This window comes from Hydractinia symbiolongicarpus, chromosome 1 (assembly GCF_029227915.1).
Source record: "Hydractinia symbiolongicarpus strain clone_291-10 chromosome 1, HSymV2.1, whole genome shotgun sequence".
Classification (NCBI taxonomy): domain Eukaryota; kingdom Metazoa; phylum Cnidaria; class Hydrozoa; order Anthoathecata; family Hydractiniidae; genus Hydractinia; species Hydractinia symbiolongicarpus.
Window position 1 is genome coordinate 4,526,361 of NC_079875.1, and position 25,841 is coordinate 4,552,201.

The window sequence follows — 25,841 nt, forward strand, 5'->3', positions numbered from 1 at the left end:
TTCAGGTTGACAAAATCGTCAGTATGCGTTTTGATTGCTAAAACAAAACTTTCTGAAATAGAAACAAAAATAAGCGCTTCTGATTGGTCTAAATTAAGTCATTTGAACGGTTTACAAACAGAAGAGGGTGTGTGGCATTCAAGTAGTTAATAAAATTTGATGAACATACGGTTGTAAACAACGTTAAAAAGATAAAAAGAAAAGTAAAGAAAAATGGTAAGTTTTTATACTTCAAGGAGAGAAATTTATTTTCGCGAGGATTTTTTTTCACGAATCTTATCAATGTTTGAATTTTTTGTGATTTGTTCCTTAGCTAGTTGTATGTGAGACACGGAACTCTTGTCCAGATTTAAGAGTCCAGCAAGACTCTTATGGTTTTTTTCTCTCAATATCTAAAACTTAAATATAGGTTTTAAATGGACCTATTCTAAAGAAATGATTTCAAGTGATTTTATATAAGTTCTTGTGTCCATATTATTTTTATGTCTTTATTTATATTGTTGGCAAAATTTTAAAAAATTCTAAAAAATTAGCTTTTTTTGGAAGGATTTAATTATGCGATTATGACAAAAATTTATTAAGGTAGTAAAAGTGTGTGTATTGCATTGATTAAAAAATGTCCTCAACCTTTAAAATTGACGGCAGTTATTTAGTTTGTTTACCACAACACTAGAAAGAATATCTTTAGAATTTTTGAAACCATTTTTTCAAAATTAATCCCTACCCTAAGTTTCCTATATTATTGCCCGTACTTTCTCTGTTCAAAATGCGCGCGCTGTTTTATTGTGCGTCTCCCACAGAGTTGGCGAATCTGTGGATTTTTAACCACTTACTATAATACGGTTACTTTTGATACATACACGTTCTATTTTTACGCATTACGTCATAAGAGACTATGTAATTATGTATGCCTGAAATAATTAATTTATTTTATAGATGACGTCACGTGTGTTAGTTCTCTTTTGCTTATTGGCTGCACACCAGGTAATTATGTAAATACATATATAAATATACAATCAAGTTTTTCAAAGCGAATGTGTTGTACCTTAAAGGCTTGCTTTCAATTTTGTTATAGCGCGAAAAAGCTGTTTTTGTGAGCGCGTGCGCACTTGGACAAAATATCTGATTTTAACAAAGTTAAACCAAAACAAGCCGTAAGGTATTAAAAAGTGCGATAATAAAAGGTTGTGGAATAAAAAAGTGCGGAACTTATTTGTGCACAAACATGGCAATTTGCAGTACGCAAAAACAAAAAAAATCTTTATTATTTTTATAACAAATTCGTATGGCTTAATTATCCTGCTAAAAGTATCCTATGGATATATCCATAGTATCCTATGGGTGGAATTAAGTATCCTATGGGTGGAATATGGGTGGAATTAATTATCGCACTAGCGATAATTAATTCCACCCTAATCTTAAAAAATGGCATTATTTTTGATCAGATGCCGAGTAAAAAAATTTTAATATTCGGAAACTTAAAATGCGCGGATTCCCGTAAATTCCAGACCCGCTGGTGTAGTTCAATGTATATAAAAAGTACCCACGGAGTAAACTCATTTCCCGCTCGATTTTTAAAATGCGATTTTCACCACAGTTCAGGGTCCCATTCCATTCCTATCAGCTTAGGAGAGCAGTCTGTATTAGAATCCCTACGGTCTAGAACAATTATGGAGTAAACTCTTTCCACGTCAAAATAGAAACAAATAAAAAGGGATGAAAATAAATGTCGGTAAATTTTCGATTTTATTTACAAGATTCTTCCTTCTTCAATGTCCTTTCATTCTTTTTCAGATCAGTGCTAACAGAATATTACGAAAGAATGATGGTAGGTACATGTTTTGTTATTGTTCCGATTTATCGAATCTACTTCCTTACAAAATACTTTCAAGTTAAATATGCACCATTTTTGATGAGGTGAAACTGTAAGAGAAAAAACTTTCGCTACATTTAAGTTGTTCAACCCGCGAAATCTCAAAAGTTAAGATATAAACGCGGAACTTTTGTCAAAGTATCGAAAGTTTATTCCCGCGATATTTTCCTTAGCCGCTAAAGTTAATTCCCAAAATTTCAAGGTGATTCTAGACAAGTTTGTTCCTTAAAGTAGGTGCTTAAACTTATTAATTGACAGGGATCTTGTTGAAAAGCTTTTTAAATGAACGCATGAGGCGACAAGAGGGTCAAATATCATCTGTGTCGCTCGAGTCCGTCTCAAACGTCCCCCTCTCCAGAAATCGTCAATGTATTTGCGGCAACCGCTGGGTACCGAAATTTATTTTTCGCCCTGCTTAAGAAAACGAGGACTTCAAATATTTGCTACAAAATGTTCTCACACAAAACAGTGAACACCTGGTAACTCGAATCCTCCGAAGATTATTGTTCGAGTTACAGCGACTTTTAATTTTTCCTTGACAGTCTTTGATTTCCTTTTTTCGTCAAAAATGGGTCGATTATACCCGAGGTTTGAATTAACCGGAGTGTTTATAAGAAACTATTACGAAATTGCAAGTAACTTAAGAAAATGGTTCGAGAAACGGGAAGCTTGCTGTATTCATAAAATACCTTTTTACCCCCGGAATTCACGTTTTGCTCATTTAACTGTTTTTTAGAGGGGTGGTTTTTTTTTAGGGGTACAATGCACTACGCCCTGCGTTCCTTTTTTTCCCAACATTTTCAACGAAATAGAACACAACTTCGGGCCGACATCAGCTCATTTTTATGATTTACGCACAATTATGCCGGCGTAGACCGAACCCTATAGAAAATAAACCACACACACAAATTCGTTGCGAGAAAGTACAGCCCGCAAGTATTTCTAGTTCTCGTTTTCTTAAGCAAAGCGCAAAAAAATTAGGGTGAGTGTGGCCGCAATAAAAGGAAAGAATCAGAGGGGTTTTCACATTTTGGAACCAAAAATCCACGACAGATTCAAACCGACACAGATTGTTAACAAACAGTTCGGTCATTGTAAATCTAATACACAATTTTCATTCTTCTACAGCCAACGAAGAAGTCGATCGTACAAAACGCGACAGTATAAGAATTTTCTCCGCATGTGATGCAGCAAAAAGTGCACTTGTCTTGGCTACATGCACTAAAACGTTGAAAGCGCAATGTGAATTTCATGATGGTACCGCGACTGTGAGGAGAATCTGCAGCTTTGATCATAACAATGGTTCATTCCAATTTGTGTGTGATAATTTACAGACTGAAGTCCTACAGTGTTGTGATTATTATTGCGCTTAAAAGTTTTTTATTTAATACATTTGTATATGTTAAATATTAATCAATACATCATATTCGTCCGTCAAATTGTTCTGCTTAGAAAATACTGGTGTGGGCGAATTTGGATTGTGTATAACCCTTTCGTTGATCCGCCTTGCCGAATTTTATTTCGAAAAGTTAAATATGTCATCTTGAATTCAACAAAAGGGTTGATACATGATCAAATTTGTAGGATCCCTAAATTGTATTTGACAAAATGGGTAAGCACGCACAATAGAATGTCACACTCTCGTCTCATTTTGTAGACAGATCTTAAACATTAGAACACACAGCTGTTCCAACTCTTCATTTCACTGCTGTATCAACCCACACGCGCACATACACAGAGAATCAACCCACAAAGACAGCTGTTTCAACTTTTTATGGTGGTTAATAAACAGTTACGTAGAAAGTAAAAGTATAACATAAAAAAATTATACATATAAAAACAGAAATCACGCTCACAATTCTTCTAAGTTTTTTCTAATATAGCAGTCTTCTTGAAACTTTGAAATAATTCATACAAACTGACACTTTTATGCGTTTGTCCATATTTTTTCTTTAATTCTATTTTCTTTATTTCTTCTTCGTTAGTTTCCGCAGTATTTTTCTTTTCTTCATTCTTTTTTTTCACATTCTGAAAGACGATATAATAGAAATGTGAGTCGTTCAGTTTTTATACATTTTGTCTGATCTATATTGTTATACCCGCATACGTTTGTCTGTCACGCAAAATGGTACCGCGAGTAGCAAGGACAGGCGAACCCAAGTAGTAGCAGCATTCTCAGAGATCATTTTATATTGACACATTTAGCGGGGAAAAAAACTCCATTAGTCAACAAATGCGCAATACAGCTTTGCATACATTGGGTAGAGAGAGGGAAAGTGCCTATCGAAAGTGGAACATAGGGGTTCTATAATAAATAAATGTTCTAAATAACATAGTCACGTTACTCATCAATCGAGCGAAACTTCAACAAAACGAACTGCTATTAATTCATTTTAGTGACGTATATGAAAATAAATTTAAGCCGTAAAAACGTTTATAAGGACTGTGGTTGTTGTTTCAACGCTGTAATTTTTGACAACAACATTATGTATGTATACACAAAAGAATACGCAGTACGCTTCGTAGCAAATTTTACGAATAAAATGCCAAAAAATATTCAAGCGTAAACACATTTTAATGTTTAGATTTTACAATAATTTCTCTTACTCAAAAATATAAGAACAACTTACATGAATCAATTCATTTCGTTCAACTTTCGTGACGTCCTTCTGCAGGTGAACATCAGATTTAAACGAAACAACATCAAAGTGAAGTTGGTCGGAATGTGTTTTACAACTCTTTACACTTATCCGAACCTAAAACACAAAATATTTGAAAATTACCTCGTAATAGAACTTTTGTATCCGACAAACTGTATCCACTGAAGTTAATTTTCTTTAATCTTGCATTAAAAGTTATACATATACTTTGATTTCTTTGAAAAATCATGTTTTAAAATCCATGATTTGTTAGAAAAACCAAAGACTAATTACTCTTGTAATGATATGACTTACAAAAATTTAAAACATATTCATATCACCATAAGACTGGTTGATAGTCTTCGGTACAAACCTATTTCAGAAATACAGTTTAACATCCTTGCATAATCCACCCTCACTCACAGAATTTGACAGAGATGTCACACAGATTGGCAAATCAAGTGGACTCACAACATTTAAAGTTCACCGGAGTGGGAATGATAAAATACAGCCTTATAAATGCCCTGCAAACAAAAACAGATGTAATGGTCACTCCGATTTTTAATGTTGTTTAAGTTGAAATTCATAATTTATTTCTATTTTGTCACTTAACACGTCACTTATTGTGCCCGAAATCTAACTTATTGGGTATGCATTATGTTCGTCAAACAAGATTTACTACAAACTACGAATATTCCAGGTGTAAAACGTATTATACGAGTATGAACTTAAATAGAAAAATAACCTAACCCATTTACTGTTTATATGTAACTAGATAAGCTAGGTGCAGCTCCTCACCAAAATATGGAGACAATGGCATTGCCTCGGCCATTTTACAAATGCAATTTCTTACAACTGCTTTGTAGAATAATCCACGTCAAGGTCCAAAAAAGTCACAAAATTTTAGAACAATGGCCGTGCTGACGTCAGCAACAATAAGCGCATTTTGAGGGTTTGTAAACAGTGACATGTTAAAAATATGCGCCCTAGATAGAAAGAGCCTATATATAATTACTCGTCGGGACGAACTGCGAAATTTCCCACCTTTGTCTCGATATACTTGTCTCAAAATACTTCGTGGAGAGTTGTACATAGGCCAAGCTGGCTTTTCAGAAGAAGTGTACATGAGTTTACAAAGAACACTTACTTTTAAATAAGAAAACAAAGCCACATTGATCGATCCAGAATCATATGTTATCACGATTTTGTTTGCTTCTTTACAAAGTTGGCCTGTAATACGAAACTTTGTTATAACATGGCTTCTTAACTGTAGTATATGTTTAAGAGTAGAAAGAACACAGTCCAGAACAACAACGACAACAACAACGACAACGAACAACAACGACAAAGACAACAAGAGCATATATTTTTTACTTGCCGTGACTTTACACCGAGAGGTAATTATTGCAGGGTGTCTGCTAAACATTTTTTTAAATTTTTTATTTTAGGAGTGTTTTTCAAATTTTTACTGTGTTAGTTAGGCTTAGTTTTTATTTCAAATTACACAAACAAATGAATTTCACTCAACCAAACTTCTATACCTTTCAAAAATTTCACCGTATTCCCATCATAGGGTGTACATACCAATCCTTCTTTGTTTTTTAAAAACACTGCTCCCTTTATACTGTATCTAAAAAAAAACAGAAAATAAAACAGTATTATCGAGCCCGAATTTTCACAAAATTAAACATGGGTAGTGTGATCACAGTATAGAGATTTTATTACACCTTCTTGAGTACACTAACGCATGCTACCATGTTCTACTACAGCCTTCTATATATTCTTGAGTACACTAACGCATGCTACCATGTTTTACTACAGCCTTCTATATCCAAGGTTATTCTGCAAATGTGGCAAATATAATAATCTTCCATATGTATCCAAGGTTATTCTGCAAATGTGGCAAATATAATAATCTTCCATATGTATCCAAGGTTATTCTGCAAATGTGGCAAATTTTTACCAATATCGCTGCAATTTTCTCCACAAAAAAACAAATAAGACAATTCATGAAAATATATTTACTCGAAATATTTATATTTGTAAACTCCTGTTGTCATTATGTGAGAAAATGTATTTACCTCACTACATTTAGTGATGAATTATTCCACTGCAATACAATTTTTGAGATAAATTTTATCCTTTTCATTTCAATATAAAGTTTTCTACTTGAATTTAAATGGTTGTGATGATGAGTTCATATAATACTGCCACTAGGTTTCGTACGTCCCTCTAAGTCCGTTTGCTTTTTCGCGCACGTCTGTGAAATTTCACAAAGGCAGATGACGCCTTCTATTAAAAGATGCAAACCAGACTACAAACTTCTAAATTGAATAGCTTGACACTACGTTTCGTTTTCCAATGTTTTTTTTTCTTTTAAAAATATCCAATTTCCTTTTTGCAAAATTTTGTGAAAAATTTTGATTCCTTCGTGGCTTTGAATAGGCTGATAACACTTCATTTTATGTGCGTCAAAATGGCGAATTAAACCTAAGATTGCAAGCCGCATGCGCCCCAGCTATATCCGCAAACCATTTTTAAGTGAAAAGGAGTTTCTTTAAAATCTGTTGTTCAACTTACTTAGGAATGAATATCAGAGCGCCGTTGGTCCGTAAATTATATACCAAAGCATCCACAATACAAGTTTCGTCATCAATATGTTGTCTAAAGTACATTGCTTGAAACAGCTTTACAGATTCTTTTTGGGCATGGTCCGCTTCCTGTAAGTGAAAAGAAATAACACGATTTAGTGCTTTAAAATAACACAACACTTAGGAACTCATGATGGCGAATGAATGAGTTAAAATTGAGCAAAAGTAATCAAACCATCAATTCCTCTTGACATGCATGTTACAAAATGTTAAGAAATGTCAGATATACTGAACTTGCACAGTATCCATGGACGGACTTACCCTGTGTTTCATATTAATATGGTCACACAACTCGTGTAATTCTTTGTTTCCTAGCAAACTAGATATTTCTGCTGTGGGATCGTTAACACTAGCTAGGAGTAAACGATGAACCTAAAAGTTTAAAAAATTTTTTTGATATCTGCAAAAGCACAAAACGTTTGTCTTTTCACTAACCTAAACAAATATATCCACACACTTTCCATAAGATTTCCTATTTTGTAAAGGTTTTTCATCTCTATATTAACAATAGCCGTATGTGCGAAAAAAGTTGTGCTACAAAAACACGAAATGCGATATCTAAAGGACGGGTGAACCAGTACGTCTTTGAGTTAAATATGGTAGCTTACAGTAGCGACGGGTGAATTACTGTGTTCTTCCGCAGACTTACGGCTAGTATAAAGAGATTACTCTTAATTGTTCCTTCATTTCGTTATCTTATGTTTCAAAGAGATCAACACGATACAAAATTCCCTGACATTGAAAAATATACTAAAGGTGATGTCGTATGTAAAACTCACCAATACATCAGCATATCTTCGAATAGGCGACGTGAAATGTGTATATGAATCCAACGCCAAACCTATAATACACAAATTTGTCATTAAAAAAACGTATCATATTTTACGACCTTCCTAATCCTTAAATTTTAACAGTCCAGTGAGATTTATGCAATAAACATCATTTGGCTTTATAATAAAAACTAATAAATATAATGACCGACCAAACTTTAAACTAAATAGTAATGAGTGTTACACTCCTAATGCTGGAATAATGTTTGGTAATGTTATATTTTAACTTTAAACTCCGTTTGTTGCAATTCCAGGTTAAGAAGACAAAAAAGAGAAGCTGCAGCTTTTGGTAAAAGAATCTTTTTATATTTCAAGTACACTAAATTATATATCTACAATCGTAGTCAAAATATTTTGCCACAACGACGTCTCCACAAGTAATATGTGACGGCTTCTATATTTACACATTTTTTACACATTTTTAACTTTTAAAATCTTATTTAGTTAAATAAAAAACACAAGTTGACGTCACCATGATACTTTTTTCTAATTTTCAGAGTGTTGACCGTTCCCGTTGTGGATCATTGGTCAAACGCAGGCGTGTTAGAACGTGAGACTATAAACCGTGAGAAACTCTCTACATGGAACCTGTGCTTCAACAAAGTAGTCACAATGTAGCCTACTAGCTACAGACTTTCAATTTTGAAAAAATGCCATTGTGTCAAATAATGTGATCAAGGTTGGAGGTGATAGAATATGTTTTGGGTTATATAATTACCATAATGATAGTATTTGTCTGCTTCCACAGATCCCGTTGAAAAATATGAAGCTACCATCATAGCTTGAGTAGCTAGCATACGTAATATCTAAAAATAGAAATTTTTAACAGCGATATTATTATCCAATATAAAGCAAACATGGATAAGGATAGATTTCAGTGTCAAAATAATACAATTTTCTTTGTCACCTTATTAAAGTTTGGGTCACGGTCATTACATTCATCCAATGACGCAGCAAGATTTTGGTTGGAACTAGAACAATTTAAAAATGCAGATGGTTAAATTTTCAAAAGTTGCAACGCAAGTTTAATTCACATGTTATAATATCACAAATAAACTACAGTTGGTTTTTATACATCAGTTCAATGAATAAAATATTCTTTTTCAAATCCAAAATACATAAAACGTCAAAACCTTCCACTCTACGTTAAGAGAGGAAATTCTTTACGAAAAGAAATTTTAGTGGAATTTATATTTGCATATTGTGTTTCCAATTATATTGATTTTCGCGGAATATATTTTTACAAGTCAAGGGTAGAAAGTCAATGTAATAGATATTTTCGCGATTTATGACAAATTAAATAATTTTGTTTAGGTTAAAACTTGAAGTACTGTTCCACTATTATTATTATTCAAAAATTTTTATCTTTTCATTATTTCAACCCTTCATTATTGATTTTGCTTTGAAGTACTTTTGTTGATTGCCAATAGCTTAACATCTTCAAAAAAGATTTGCGAAATTTACTTTTGTAAATTACTAATTTTACAAAAATTTTGCAAAAATATATAATTGCGAATTGCCAGCTTTATTTTCTTTAACAAATTTTTTTAAATCTTTTCTTCATTTAGTGAAAACTAACTTCCCACATGCAATTTCGTATATGATCACATTTATACCTCGTGTTGACATTGAAGCCTTTAGCTTTTGCACAATCTTTCAAAGAGTCAAAACCGTCCTGTTTTGGTGCTGGATGATTTCGCAGCTAATAGTGAAAAAAGTTTATAATAACAATAACTGGTGGTAGAGGAGATTTGCAGGTACAACGCAAGGAACTTTTTGCTAAAATCAATTTAGCAAAAAGAAACCTTTGAGGCTTAATGATTTTTGGCCTTGTCAACAAAAGCCTGCTCATTTTTTTTTCAAATTTGGATACCATATTACTCCACGGACAAGCCAACCCACCCAAAGATAGGCTTACGGTTTTAATAATTTTTTGAGCCACAGATAAGTCCGCTTTTGTCTGCTTTCCAAAATAAGTATTTTTTAGAGAAAGTTATTACGAAGGTGAACAACCATAACGACCGAAATTTAACTTACCAGTGCAAAATTCTTATATGTGTCTTTAATCTTTTTCGCCACCCAGTGATTAGCGAATATCATAATTTCTGCTATTGTTTCATGCACCTCCAGTGGCTACGAAAAAAACATGTCAATGAGAAATAGAAAATTTCAATTCACTATAAGTTAGAGTATAGAGTTAAAGATATGATAGTTTAGTATTGAAGATATCAGCTTTGGAATTGGAAATATAGAAACATAACATTGAGACAACATCACCTATAGAATCAGGATTAATAAAACCTTAACACTGGTTAAAGATTACCATACTTTCTTCGGAAGAAGATTTTTAACTTCTTTTGAGTCTATAACTTGAATCTGAACTTCAGTGCTCACCAAATCGACTGCACCTATGAAAAATGATGTGATGTGCAACTCCACTTGTTTCTAGTACCAACTTAACTTTTTGCTTAAAGTAAAGAAATTTCTTACCACTGTCTGACCTTTTAGCTTTCAAATGTCTAGCAATACTCATTAACATTATGATAGCCTCTTTCATTTCTTGAAAACTAAAAAAGACAGAAATTCGTAAGGTAAAAAGGCCAAAAGTTGCAACCCTTGCCAATACAAGCCAATCAAGATGCAGGTTTGCTTGAATAAACGAACGCCCAGATTTGGTAGCAAGAAGTATTAAAGCTTTACAAGGAGCAGAAAATTTGTTTGCATCAAAATCTGTTCACATCATGCAAACACTTTAACAAATACAGTAAATTGTTGGAAATAGGAAATAATTCAAATCTCAAGTCTTTAAATTTATGGATGAATAAGTCATTATACAACAAAAAATAACTGTCTTACTCTTTATTTTGTTGTTTATCATTTTGAATCAATTTTAATTCAGGAATATTCTCCACAGCTTCTTTCAGTTTCATTTCACCATCAGCAATTTGTTGAGCTGCCTGCATAAATATAATTTCATTCAAAAATCTTGTTTTTCTTCAGGCGAGCGTTAAATTTGTGGAAGTGTTAGATAATAATATGATCTCAATGTCAGCTGATATAATTTCGTAAGAAATATTCTCACTTTATTTTGGTTGTTTGATAGAAATGAATCAAGAAATATTTGTTTACTTTATATCTCTAAACTTTTTAAATCCTGCAGTTTTAAAATTCATTTTCCAGGAAATATATGTCGAAGGATGATATACTATATTAAAAGTTTTACTTGAATAAATAAACAAGCTATGTTATATAAAAAATCAGCTGACAATTTAATTGATACTGACAATACAAAAACAAGTGAACAACAACAAAAGAAAACATAATTTATCAAACATGTTCGAAATATATACCACTTATTGTATCAGTTGTTCTAACTTCATAAATAGATATGCATACCTCATAAAACAATTTATATTTTGATCTGATGACAGTACGACCATACCATACATCAACAACTTCATAATTTGCATCAAGAGTCCAGATAACACTGACAGCATATCTAAACAACCAAACAAATAACATTATAACGGTTGATTATACAAATCATATGGTTGGTTGTTAGTAAGGTCACTTTATTAATAATTTCTTTGATGACATCATAACTTGCAAACATTTAAAAACATACTTTAACACAAGGTGACACATTGTGCACATTCGCTCAAACTGAAATAAATAAAACTCACCTGTCCACACCACTTATAAGGGAACATAAATCTGCACTAAGTACATCAGGTAACATATCATATCTTCTGTCTGCTAAATAAACTGTAGTAGTTCTAAAAAAGAAGATATACTTTTTATTAATCTTAATTATACTTTTAATTAAACTTTCTAATTAATTGTCTTTCAAATATTTCAATGTTTTTCTGTGTTTTTATGTTGCCTATTTTAGCATTACATCTAGTAGTTAATAGTTAAGACATCTGTTTATGCCAGATACAATGAAGACACAGCACATAACACAGCTAAAGCAAATTCCATTTTTTCTGTACTAAGCTGCTTATGTTACAGATAAAAAATCATTAGTCATACCAGGATGTTCAATCATGGAATTCGTACATACCACTATTCATATCAAAAGAAGTAAAAAGAAATCAACATACTTAGATCTCGCTTCCGAGTCAGTTAAACTGTTTGTTTTCACAAAATGTGTAACGTCTGCTATGTGTACACCAAGTTCTACCCTACCATTTGATAATTGTCTAAAGAGCAAGTGCCATCATCTACACAATACGTTATTTATCAACGCAGGATTTAAGTGAATACTTGGACAGAACTTTAATAAGAGTAGGTAGGTTCTAGCCCATATCTCTAAACCCAAGAATTAGGTCCATTGGCGGTCATCGGCAGAATCTCGACATCCTCGTCTACATTAGGTAAAACGCAGAGTGGTCACTAGACAAGGTCATGTGTGGTGAAACCCTCTGCTAATATAATTGTTTTTTTTATTTGAATTGACTGGGATAGTAAGTGGAGTAGTCACTCTTTGAAGACAAGACTGGGTGCAGTCAAACCCCCTTGCTGACACAACTATTTAACTCTTCCAAAGTCTTTAATATAAGGCTATGGTGGTGTAGACCTCACATGAAAATGTTTATCAAATTTGATTTTCCCATCCATAGTTATAGAAATGGAAAGTGTACTGTATATGATGTGATCAGTGAAAAAAAGTCCATTGATACTGGAAAAAACGTTTCAACGATAAAATAAGATGTAATCCAAACAACACTGTCTCCTTCTTAACTACAGTAATTCATTAGACTTTGCAAAAAAGAAAGAAGTAGGCGTTTGTGTGTGCCAACTGCTCGCTTCTGTAAAAATTATGTAATGAATATTGTAAAGTAGAGCACAGAATTCGTTAATTGATTATTATAAACAATAGATGGCAATACTACTAAAAGGCTCCAATGATAAACCAGACAGGAGATATTTAAAGACCTCAGAGACATTTTAATAAGCAAAGATATTAAACTTGCTTCCCTTTGAGCCTGAAATATGGTATTCCATAGCATGAAAAACAAGAAAAGTTGACTCACACATTTTTGAGGTTGAATTACATGGAAATGGCTTCGGACACATTTTAAAATTTGAGTTGCATAAGTTTGGTTATAAGAGAGTGGTTTTAGGAGACTGTATTTTACAGCAGGTTTCCTGAATCTCTTGTTTTGTTAGTGTATTGTGGTTACTTTGTAACAAATCTGGAGACATCCAGATTCAGAAGGTAGCACTCATGGACCAAACAGATAATATAAGATACCAAAAAGGTTCATGGCATTAAAATTTACCGAACAGATAAGGTATCATCGACATCCTCGCATCCTTGTGGATCTATACTGAATATGAGATGAGAATTCCTAGATTAACAAAAATATAAATGTCAAATAAATATCTTAATATTTCTAGTTTACAATTTTTTTTGATTATATAAATGCAGGTTTAATGTCCATTTTAATATTGTGTTTTTAAATATTTGTATTTTTAATATTCTAATATTTTTTAGAGCTCTTAATTTACTGAGAATTTGCTGAGAATGCGAAACATACAATCAGAATTTTAAATTACTGACTTGTAACATTCCAGTTCTGTGATATTTTTTGTTCATATGAAATGCATCCTTATTTGACTTAAAGGTTTAAATCAACATCAAATTTTCGTTTATTTTTTTGAAATAGTTCGAAGCGTAAACATCTTAGTAGCCTTTGCATAAACACAGAATGTGATTTACCCCAAATAAAATTTCAAACAACAATAGTATTTTGTTGTGTATAGACTGCATGAATGTGTTTACACATCAAGGTTGTAAAAAATGCACCACATATAATCAACATGATATTTATTTCACTAAAAGCCATATAAAAATTATAAAAATCAGACTAGAAACTATATCTTTTATTTTTCAGCCTTAGGGTTATATATTCTACACCTTACTTCTGTGTGGTTAGATTTCAGCTATTACAGAATTTGAACACACAAACTTTCTTTGATTTGGAAAATTACGAAAACCTGAGATCTTTTCTCCTCATCATTTCTTCGTTCTCCATCTCCCAAAAATCACCCCTTGTTCTTATTGGCATTTCCTTTAAAATTCCCTCACTGAATGGTGCAACTACCAACGAGTGTTCCATTAAAATGGTAGATATCTCTGTTTCAATATCACCAATTGGTCCTAACAACTTCACGAAATGTCCATTTGGATATAACGAACTTGTCTCCCATGAATCGATACGAACAATAAATCTAAACATTGAAAATTCTCAGAGTAACGTAATAAATTGTATTTACATAACAGAAAAGTAAATTAACTGAATCAAATGATATCAATTATTATTGTCAGGATAACTGTTACTAGAATAACAATGTAAAAAATAAGTAAAAGTGAAGCATAACCTCAGCCTGAATTTTAGGAACTCAAACCTTTAGTGATAAAAGAAACTTTTGGCAAAATTTGATGGTATTCTTTACAAGTTGTAAAGGCTGGCATATTATAAGCATACTAGTTACTTCATCATACATATTTCGGTCTTTAGATTATCCTCCGTTGTACATCACAAATTAACAATTCGGCTGCCAACGCAGGTAAGAGATTTTTAGGTTATTTTAAATAAGTATGCTGAAAGAAGCTTAAAAAGAATGTATTTCTGTCATATTCTGTCATTGTTCATTTTTAAAAAGTATTTGTTTGACAACAAAATCATGCTCCTAATGTAAATCATTATCCACATAAACATAGAAGAGTATACCTAGAATCTTTTAGTTTAGAGGCTTGTCTAGTACTGATTCTAATCTTAGGTATTCTGACATCCCATGGAACGGTTAGTATCTGTAAAATGGTAAAATAAACAAAGGTTTATTTCTTAACTCCTTTTACTCCAATAAAGTCAACAATCTAGTTTATTTAACCTACTTTTAGTAAACTTGTAATGGATAAGCACATTAGTTTTCAGTCTAATCTGACAGTATAGCTGTATAGCTTAAGCTCTGTGCTAGCTGACAGTTGCGTATTTTCAGCAAATTTAAAACAACATTACGTGGAAATGTTATACACACTTACTTTCTCAGTAGTTTTTTTCACAGATTCCTCCCTATCTGGTATTGTCACAACAAAATCACGAGAATTTCTTTGTAAAATTCCGACTACACGTCCTGTCATCATGGTTGTTGAGTCCTGCGCAGTAGCAGACTCTAAATAAAAAATTCAATTTATTCTTTTCAAGATGATACATTCATTATGGCAATCAGCAAAGTGGAGCAATTGATACGTTATTACCTGTGTCAGAGCCAACAAGAGAAGCTGAACGCGATTGCCATTGATCTTTTGGAAGTAATTCTACAACAACAAGATCCCCATCGATGGATCGGTTACTATAATTAAAAAATGAACAACAATGCCACAAAACACCAACAATAATGAAAAACATGAAAATTTTAAACTTAAATAAAAACAAACCGAAAAACTGTGCCAGGTATGAATATATCCACTGATGTAACAGATGAGGAATTTTTTGTAGTGCTACAAAAAAACATCATGGTGCTTTTAGAATTAAATAGAAATTTCCTATGGACATTTCTAACAATCTTCACACAGTTATAAAATTATTTTACTCATTAAAAGTAAACAAACTAACGTATATACCTTGTTTGAATAAATGCTTCTCTGTTAGGATTGTGTTTGTTGACTTTAAGATAACTGGAAATAAATCTACCCTAAAAATATTTTTATATATTTGAGAAAGCCACACAAACAAAAAAGGATGCAAAATGTGAAGAAAATCCAAACATCATGGCAGAGAGCAGTATTATTTGACTTCTTACAATAACAAAGACTGTTGAATTTGCCTTATTGATGTCATTTATATTTCAGTTACGGAATGAGGATTGAAGAAAACATACAGATTTGATTCCAGATTGTAACACAAGTGATGGATAGTACTCTTGAAATTCTTTGCAAATTGCATCACCTGAAATTTACAATGAAGGAGCTCATTATGCATTATGTACTTTGGATGTAGAAAGACTAATGACTAAGACATTACATTTTTGCTCCAGTATCCAAACTTTGATTTATAAAAAAATATTTTGTCATGTTAGAAATTTCATAATAGCTTAAAGAAGGTATGTAAGTGTTTCTCATCTGTGTAAAGGATTGGTTCAATATGTTTAAAAAATGGTAAGTTTAATAACTAGCAAAACTTTTCAGCCAATTAATTTTCTAAAGCACGCTAACGGACTCCTTTAAAAAAATTATTTATATCCTTGGGAGAAGTCTTGAAGAAATTAAAAGGAGAGCAATATTTTAATAATGATATGATTTTATCTTACCAACTTTTATGTCAACTGTTGATGACACATTGAGAGATTCTAGCAGATTATGTGCATCAGTTAGGTCAGGCCAAAAGCTTGTAATGTACTCATCCATTGATAAAACAAAAACATGATGGGTCTTATTCCCATAGTCTTTCTTTGCCTGTTTTTGAACAAGAAGAGATCACTCTGAATTAAATATATAAATCAGTTTTATACAGAAATTTTTCAATTCAAATTCCTTAATATCCAATAATTTGCAAAACATCAATTCCTCCTCATTGAAAAACAATTTTTGTCAAAGCTTTTATAACTTTTTTATTCTGTTGCCATTACTAAATTTATTGAGGTTTATAAAAACATTTGTATAACTACTCCTAAATCTTTCAAATTTATCCTGACTTGGACTAACTATTTTGAAAATTTATCCAAGTTTGTACAGACCCTGTTAAGTAGATACCCTAAGCAACAACTTTCAAAATGGACTTACGTACACTCTCAATAATTTTACAATAAAACCTACATTTTCATCATTAGTAATTATAATGATAGGAATTTCTTCATCTAAGTGTTGAAAATACCAAACAGCAAATTGGTAAATAATGCTACAGTAAATAAAGCATGATAGATAAAAAATTAATATGGCAGCATATTATTTTTCAGTAACAACTCCCTTTGCGATTGCAAGCAATTTTTATGTGATTTTTATTTTTACATACATACTAATTGGAAAGTTTAAATGTAAATCTCTTCTGAGGTGGGGAAGGAAATAAAGTACGCACATAGATTAACGACTAGTAATATTAATTTTCACCAATAAGGCTTCAGCGTAATATGTGACATGGTTTGCGATTATCAACCGTTTGCTTTTTAACTTTATTTAATATCTTAACGGCGCTAATAACATGTTATAACACTGACTGTAAAAAGTATACCAGCATTAAAGTTCATCCTGCTTACTTTAAACTAATTGGCTCAACAATTATAAGCGTTATAACGTGTTAATAACGGCGTTACATATTTCACAAAATTTCGAGCGTAGAAAACTTTGGAACATTGCTCAGACAGACGTTCCAAAACTGTGACTTCTAACCGCTATAACGGGTTAAAATGCTTCTTTACAGCGACCGTTGAGCATTGAACTGTTATACAGGCGTTATAACGCCTTACACTTCAAAGCTTATTCTAACCGTTATAACGTGTTATAAGAATCGTCTCCGCCATCATTTCACATTATATGATCTACGGCGATCTTTTCGCTTTCTAGGATCCCGTTTTCATGATTTTTAAACGATCTACGGCAATGGTTTCGCTTTCTACGATGCCGTTTTGACTGTATTTAAACGATCTGCAGAGATCTTTTTGATTTCTACGATCCCGTTTTCGTGATTTTTAAACAATTCAATGGCAATATTATTGATTTCTGCGATCGTGTTTTCAGCGGGTTATAAGTTCATTTTTACGGCTACAACCGTTGGTGCGGGTTATAATGTGGTGCGGGTTATGTGATAAGTTTTATATTTTCTGTCATTTATTGTGAAATTTAAAGTTTATACATTCAATGAAAAAAAATAGTACCAATGGGAGAAAATGCGTACATTAATATAACTGCATGCACTACTTCTATCTTACTTCAACTAATTTATTTCAACTAAGTGATTTAATTTTTTTCACACAGTAAAATTGCTTTAACTTTCTATTGCTTGCCAGTGCTAATATTACGAGCTCTCTCTGAAACCATAGTCATAAGAAAAAGAGATAGTCTGGTGAATCGCGCGGCTCTATTGTTTATGTTTTTGTTAGCAGAATATACCTCGTACCCAGTGCTTTGACTGCACGCTCGTGTTGAAAAATGGCGCATTTAAGAGGTTAGTTACTGTAAACAACATAGGATTAACAAACATTTAAACAGAATTATTTTCAGCATGCCTGGCGAAAATTGCTCTATATACGGTTGCGCAGTTTCACGAAGGGCTAAATATAAAGGTCTATCTATTTTTAAAGTTCCTGCTGGTGAGAATCAATTTGACAAGTCGTGGAGAGAAAAGTTAGTTGATGTTGTGATAAGAGATAGGGAAGTTGATCATGCTCTAAGGGATAGAATTCAAAGAAAGAAAATATATATTTGTGAAAAGCACTTCAGCGAAGATCAAATGAATCGTAACCACTCTAGCAGAACCACACTTGTTCCCGGTGCTATCCCCACAATAAACCTTCCTATCAAAAGTTTTCCTTCATCCTCCACATCTTCTAAGCCTTGTCAATCAGCACAATCAATTTTGCAGAAAAAAATTGAAAATGTCATTACTGATCAGTACAAGTCATTTACAGATTTTATTTCTAAAACTCAGTTATTGAAATTAGTCGGTTGGAGTTTTACCTATACAAGTGATTGTGCTTCTTTTGCCTGTCATGATGCTATCCACTCAGTTCCAAAGTATGAGATATATGTTGATAATAATCTTGTTTTTACTGTTCGTGTTTTATTATGGTCTGTTCCTGCTAAACACAACATTTATTCTCAATCACTAAAACTTATTACAATCACATATTTAACAAGATTAATTATGGATTTGAAATTATGCCCAGGTTTGACAGACCACTTTGCTGGTAGCTGTCTTGAGCACTGTGTTCCAAAAGTATTAAACATCAAGGATAGTACTAGTGGTGCACCTCTTCATCAAAGCAAATGGTATCGATCTCCAAATTGCATAGTTCTTATTCCACCTTCTTCTGAAAAATGCTTGGAATGTGTTAGGTCAGAGTCAAAAGAAAGCCTAAGTTTGAAAAGGAAAAGGGACAATTTAATTTAACCTGCCAAACTTAAAGCACCAATCTCCATGACTTCTCCAGACCGAATCATAAAAACCCTTCAAAATCACCGGTTGGAAAATAAAGAATTAAAGGAAGAGTTAAAGAAAATGCAAGATGAAATTTCCACTTGTGCAGTTCCAGTCCAAAAAAGTCTTGGTGATGATTTCATAAAAATTATGTCAACAACTAATCGCAAGATACCACCATTCATGAAATTTTTTTGGGAAGAGCAGCAGAAATATTTATCATCATCGAAAACTGGTGTTCACTATCATCCTATGATCATTCGTTACTGCTTGGGTTTAGCTGCAAAATCCCCCCCCCCTTTTATGATGAGATTCGTGTTGACGATAAGAAAGACAGTGGTTTCTTGGTACTCCCTAGTAGACGTCGTTTAAGGGACTATAAGAACTATATTCGTCCAAAGCAAGGTTTTAACAAAGACGTTATCCAGGAATTGTGTAATATGGTCTCCAAATTCCAACCACATGAGAAATATGCAATATTATTAATGGATGAAATGAAAATTCAAGAAAGTCTTGTGTGGGATAAGCATAATGGTGATCTTATCGGTTTTGTTGACCTTGGTGATATTGATCTATAAATTATGTTGCGTTGAAAAAGGTTGATGAAATTGCATCTCATGTCTTAGTTTTTCTTGTGAGAAGCATTGTAAATCCTTTAAAATTTTCATTTGCAAATTTTGCTACTACCAATGTCACATCAATTCAATTGTTTCCTCTCTTTTGGAAAGCAGTTGGCATACTGGAGGAAAAATGTGGCATAAAAGTTGTTGGTGTCACAAGTGATGGAGCATCTCCAAACCGACGAATGTACCATATGCACCTAAACATGACCTGTGTAGCTGACATTAATGCAGGAGTGGACGTAACATACCGCACTTTGAATGTTATGGGGAATGAGGAACGGTACATCTACTTCATCTCAGATCCACCACACTTAATTAAAACAGCCCGCAATTGCCTGAGTAATTCTCTTGCAGGAAGATGTACCAGAAGTATGTGGAATGATGGAAGTTATATCACCTGGAACCATATTTCAAAGTTATTCCTTGATGACTTAGACTGTGGATTACATCTTGTTCCTAAAATAACAAATGACCACATCAAGCTCACACCATATTCAGTCATGAATGTACGTCTGCCAGCACAAGTGTTAAGCGAATCTGTCTTTAACGCTCTTCAATTGTATGGACCACCAGAAGCTAATGCAACTGCCAAATATTGTAATATGTTCGACCAATTTTTTGACTGTCTTAACGTCAAGAATACCAAAGAAGCAGCAATTAAACGTAAACCATTTCTTAAACCGTACACATCTGTTGATGATGAAAGATTCTTATGGTTGACCGAAACATTTCTAGGATATTTCAAAACATGGAAGGATTTAATTGCTGATAGGCCTGGTAATTTTACGGATAATGCTAGAGCAAATATGTTTATTTCACGGCAAACCTACCAAGGAATCAAAATCACTGTCCATTCTACTGTTGAATTAATCCAGTATTTAATTAATAATGGAGTTCCATATGTACTGACAGAAAGATTTTGTCAAGATCCCCTTGAAAACTACTTTGGTCGTCAACGTGCAATTGGTCATAGGAAAGATAACCCATCAATCCGTGATTTTGGTTATAACGACAACACAATGAGAACACAAAAGATTTTCCGACCCATAGCTGGTAACTGTCATGAAATTGATATTGAAACTGTGCCATGCCGTAAGAGCAATTAAACACACTTGGAAGAAAGAAGAAACTAAAAACGGTTATTTTTATAGCCACACATTTATAAAAAACATTAAATTGGCTTAATAAGCAAGAACAAGCACTGTATTTCTGCTTAACACAAACATTAATAAAAAATATTTTGAAATACCTTAAAACCTATATACACAACCTGGCCTTTTTTTGTAGACTTCCATAATTATTTATTATACCATGTGCCAAAATAATATTATTTTAAAATTTGTTGCTATAAAAATAGCAGTTGTAACAGGTTTATAGTCACTGTTCTGGACTCTTAGTGTCAATGTCCATCTGAAAGATTGCTTGAAGATTTCTTGATTTCAGTGCGTAGAAATCGAGCTTTTTTCTGTTTTGATGCAATTTTGTGCAGCTCACATTTATCTTTCACAAATGAAAAAACACGAACACGAACATAAAGCATGATGAGATGCTCAAGTAAGTTCATTGCTAATTCTTTTGTGACTTTTTCGGTTGAGTATGATGTTATTTTGTTGTAATTACAAAGCACAACAGGGTTCTCAAGCAGGTCTGAAACAATTTTCTTACTATCAATTGTATGGTGAAAATTAGCAGTTGCAGCACGAACTTCAAGTTCTGCACAACAAAAAATTCTGAAAACATCATCGGTTACTGACCATAACCCTCCTCTGTCCTTCATATTTACTAAATCAGAATTTTTATCGTCTTCCACAAGACATGACTTTCCAGCTAGTAAGATGTCCAAACTTTGAACTCCAAGCATACTTCTTGATTTTTTTTATCTCCTAATGCGACGATATATAGGGTACTAAATACATAACCACTTAGATATTGAATTATGTTTCTTTCTTTGGGTGAAAAATTCACATGGGAAGAAAATTCTACAGTGTTTTCTTTTACAGTTGAATAAGTGAGATGAGCAAGTACGTGATTAGCCACTTCAAAACCAAGGAGAATAGTGATAAATTTCTGAAAACAATATTTTCAGACACAGATTTATAGAAGGCCGGATAAAACTTTTCAGCATCGCCTTTAAAACAACTAATCACATCTCTGACAAAACTATAGGAAAAGTTTGTATCGTCGTTTGTAATAACATAATTGACAAATTCATTTCTGGTCTTCTCACTATAGCATTCATCTTTAAAAAGTTTACTTGCACTTAATTGGGTGTACTTCTTAAAGTATAACGGATGGAGCTTGGTTTCAGCAGTAGTGAGGCTGTCGTCATTTAACTGGTTTTGTGGCTGAAGATGTTTCGCATTTCGGTGTCTTGTGAGTCCCTGTTGTGTTTTGCATGTTTTGGAGCATATATCACAGGAAAAACAGCTTTCAGAAGGGTCGTCAACTATTTCTTCAACAATTTCGGATAATTCTTTAGTTAAATCACGATTTTTCTCTAATAAATCTTCATCAATAACAGCCAAGATTGCATCAAAATCATCTTCACCAAAGAAATCCTCCCCATGGGCAGCCATTATTGATAATTCCGTGCAGTCTTAAACTGGCCACCCCGATTTAAGAAACATATCTGCTTGTGAACAATAGGAACACATTATGGACGGCCCGGAATTACCAGACTATCTCTTTTTCTTATGACTATGCTGAAACACAATTCTGGAGATCATTTTTCAATTAATAAGACACACGCAACTATCTCCTTCTCATTGCCGCCATTCATTTTATCATGCACACTGTGATTGCTGAGATATAAATAGATAATAAAATGCTATAAACATTAGGAAAGAACGTTCCGTCCATCGCTGTTACAGACAATTCGTGATAATTATTATGTTGTTTATTTTTATGCCAAAAAACTTAAATATACATAAAAAACAGAGCAGTTTAATCGCAGGGAGCAAGAGTTATTATAGGCTGAAACTAATGTCTACAAATAAAAAGAAAACAGCGTTGTCTGATTTAGTACTGTCGGCATTAGCAGAAGATCGACTTGTCAAATTAATTATAATTCATTATTATTTCGGCAATCGGAGACAAGGAAGTTAAGACTGAGAGAGTAGCTAGTTCAGACACTCGGTTCTCGTGTTTGGGGTTCACGAGTTTAAACGTCCCCCACTTGTCTCCAGCATGAAAAAAACAGAACACGCACATGTTTATAAAATGATTAGGGTAGGTAAAAATACGCTAATTTTTTTTCTTACCACGATGCGGGCTATGCAAAGGTGCGGGTAAGTAAAACACATTGATTGAAATTTTATGCGGGTTATACGTAGATGCGGGCTATCTGATATCATCTAGTTTATAACTCCCTAAAAAAGCTAAGCTGCGGGTTATGCGATGTGCGGGTTATATACCGGAAAATACGGTAAAATTTTTGAACTACAGTTTACTTTTTAAACTCGTTGAACACAAAGTCAAGTTATTGTTTCAGGATCGAATTTTGTTTAACGGGATTCGAAAGTGGGGCAGCGTTATAACAAAATTTTGTAACAGTGAAGTTTTCATACTTGTAGTTTGTGTACACTATGAGAAATATAGCTTTACAAACTAAAACAAGAGAAATGATAAAAAAGTAACAAGTGTATTTGAAAAGTGTGTTTAAAAATGATAAAAAGCTCTATAAATGTTTGAAAATTTATTTTTATGACTTGAAACTTGGTACAAGCATAGTTTTGATAAATACGATAACAATTCCTCGGTTATTTTTTATGAAGCAAGCAAAATGATAAATCTGTAACAGAAAACATATTTAAAATATGAGGCTTGTGATTTTTAATAAAAAGCAACAGTTTCAACATTATGCTACAACATGAAATAAATTTTTTTTCAGATTTGAACACAACAAAATAATAAATATATAACTAAAATAAAGTTATTGTTCTATACCCCATATGCTAAATATATGTTACTTTATTGATCAATAATTTAATGAAGAAATGGTTCTAGAAAATCAACCCGTTAAGAAATTAACTGGGTAAGCTTTAAGGTTTGTAAGAATAAATATTGGTGATAACCTGTAACATTATTATACCCTTACGCAGCACTTACTTCATTCGCCATTTGTCAATATTGTCACCATGTTTGCGTTCTACATAGCATGCTTTGTGAAACTCATTGTCGAAAAATATGGACTCCTTTGTTGTGTCTTTTATTAACTTGTTTAAATCTCTGAGCAAATTTCTTCCACAAGAGTATTGAACCTACACAGATATAATTAGATTTAGTATACCGTGTTAATTTTATACGCTGAAGTTTCTATGCTAAACTTACAAAGTTTTTCACTGTTTGAAGAAATATCAGCCCTGTTAGTTCTTTTAGTTGAAAAATCTCTAGGTACTTCTTTGTCACCTACAGTAAAAAAATATATGAAATAGGTAGACCTTTTTGTCTATACTATGGAAGTTCCAAACAAGAAATTATGTGTTATCCTTTAGACACACCTTCAGAACTTGTAAATTTCAAACCAGAGTAATTCAAAATCGTACACTGTACTAAATATTGAAGATTATTATTATTATTCCCCATATTTATACAGGATATAGCCATTTCAGTGTTGGAAACACTGTTATCAATGTGGGCTCTGTGTTCAAAATGTATACATTAAGTATACACTAGCATTACCTACCCAATTTCCCTCACATGGCATGAGTTTACCTGCAGCTGTGGTAAAGACACTTGCTAAACATGCCTGTGGTGTGGACTAAACCGCTAAACCTTGTGATTAAGAAGCGAACTTTATAACCACAAGCAAGGCAATGTCAGAAAGAACTACCTTAAAGGGGCTACGTAACAGCTGTTGGTTTTCAACTTTCGTGACTTACACGAAAGTCAAGCTGATGGTGGCGAGAAACAAACTGGCTATTTTTCCAGCATGTATGTAATTTACAGACTTTAACATATAGATATATCTAAAAATTTTATCTTCTCCAGCCTTGGTCATGTTTTCATCCAGGAAGTCTCACTGAAATATTTCTTTGTAATAATATACTTTTTGAAAAAAACTATTAAACCAGCGAGCAAAGTGTGCTGGTCTGTTTATTGCGCAAAACGCGTTTGTCGGATTTTTAAATATGTGCGCAGGATATACGGAATGTGAGCATTTTAACCAGTTCGTAGCCCCTTTAAGGAAAGAAATTATGGCAAATAGAAATTTTTTCAAATAGAAATTTCTGCTGAATATATTGTCGCAAACGTGTTTCTGAAAATAGTAAAAGATGTTTTTACGAATCAAATAATTTTGCAGAAAATATTTTTCGCATTCATTGAATAGAATGCAAATTTCATGGAAGATATTTTTGCTAAGGCAATTTCTTGACGTTAATAAAGACTTTAAAATGCTGTCCCCTGATTATCAACTCTTCAAAAAATTTGATTTTGTGGAATTTAATTTTGCGAAATTGACCCAAATTTGTGAAAATTACTTTACATAAGCAACACAAAATTTCCATGCATAAGAAAAGCCTGATACATCAATGTACTATCTTAAAAGGTACACAAAAATGATTTTAATCAAGTTAAAAAATGTTAGTGCTCACTTGACAGTCAGGAATAACATAATGTGTCGTATCTGCAGGTAGCATAGACATTCCTGAAAAACAGAGATCATATCAATTTTTCGATAGACATGTGTTGGTAAGAAAATATGCAGCATTAAACTTAACCATTTAATCACTGGAATTTCAGCATATAAAATAAAAGAAAATAAAAAACAAAAGAGAGGAATACCTGTTGGTTGTTGACACAGTTTGCATCGTCTGCTTTTGCATGGTATATCGTTCCTAAGATAATGCTCACGGACAACGCTGACCAAGTTTTTACTGCTTTTCTTGATGGAAACGAGTTTCTCTGTTTTGATCATCTTTTTTAGTTTTTCTACCTTACTCATATCAAAAAAATATACATTTAAATACTGCATTTAAATCTCAGTAAAGCACTGACAAACAAGGAACTGCAGAGTTTTACTGATTAATAACTAATCACAAATCATCTTTTTCAGTAAAAAAAATATAACTTAATGTTACTCAA

At 32.8% G+C, this 25,841-nt stretch overlaps 2 protein-coding genes across 2 annotated transcripts; one reads left to right on the forward strand and one right to left on the reverse strand.

Annotated features, from left to right (window-relative positions):
- Window positions 1–3,312, forward strand: LOC130632419 (uncharacterized). The gene is made up of 4 exons (XM_057444471.1): window positions 1–216; window positions 937–984; window positions 1,795–1,828; window positions 3,002–3,312. Exons 1-4 carry the CDS (start codon window positions 214–216, stop codon window positions 3,244–3,246), a joined length of 330 nt encoding a protein of 109 aa, XP_057300454.1. The 5' UTR covers window positions 1–213; the 3' UTR covers window positions 3,247–3,312.
- On the reverse strand, window positions 3,218–25,773 carry LOC130632181 (DIS3-like exonuclease 1). The gene is made up of 31 exons (XM_057444454.1): window positions 25,542–25,773; window positions 25,352–25,404; window positions 24,087–24,164; window positions 23,865–24,016; window positions 16,818–16,899; window positions 16,313–16,457; window positions 15,884–15,951; window positions 15,627–15,697; window positions 15,441–15,503; window positions 15,261–15,355; window positions 15,045–15,175; window positions 14,734–14,813; window positions 13,997–14,230; window positions 13,279–13,347; window positions 12,097–12,195; window positions 11,677–11,769; window positions 11,390–11,492; window positions 10,850–10,950; window positions 10,484–10,560; window positions 10,322–10,401; window positions 10,031–10,126; window positions 9,610–9,695; window positions 8,901–8,964; window positions 8,712–8,799; window positions 7,943–8,004; window positions 7,425–7,535; window positions 7,093–7,232; window positions 6,054–6,142; window positions 5,660–5,742; window positions 4,504–4,629; window positions 3,218–3,901 (listed from the first exon to the last, which is right to left on the reverse strand). The coding sequence occupies exons 1-31, from the start codon at window positions 25,729–25,731 to the stop codon at window positions 3,737–3,739; spliced, it is 3,174 nt and encodes a 1,057-aa protein (XP_057300437.1). The 5' UTR covers window positions 25,732–25,773; the 3' UTR covers window positions 3,218–3,736.
- Between the last annotated feature and the right edge of the window lie 68 nt (window positions 25,774–25,841).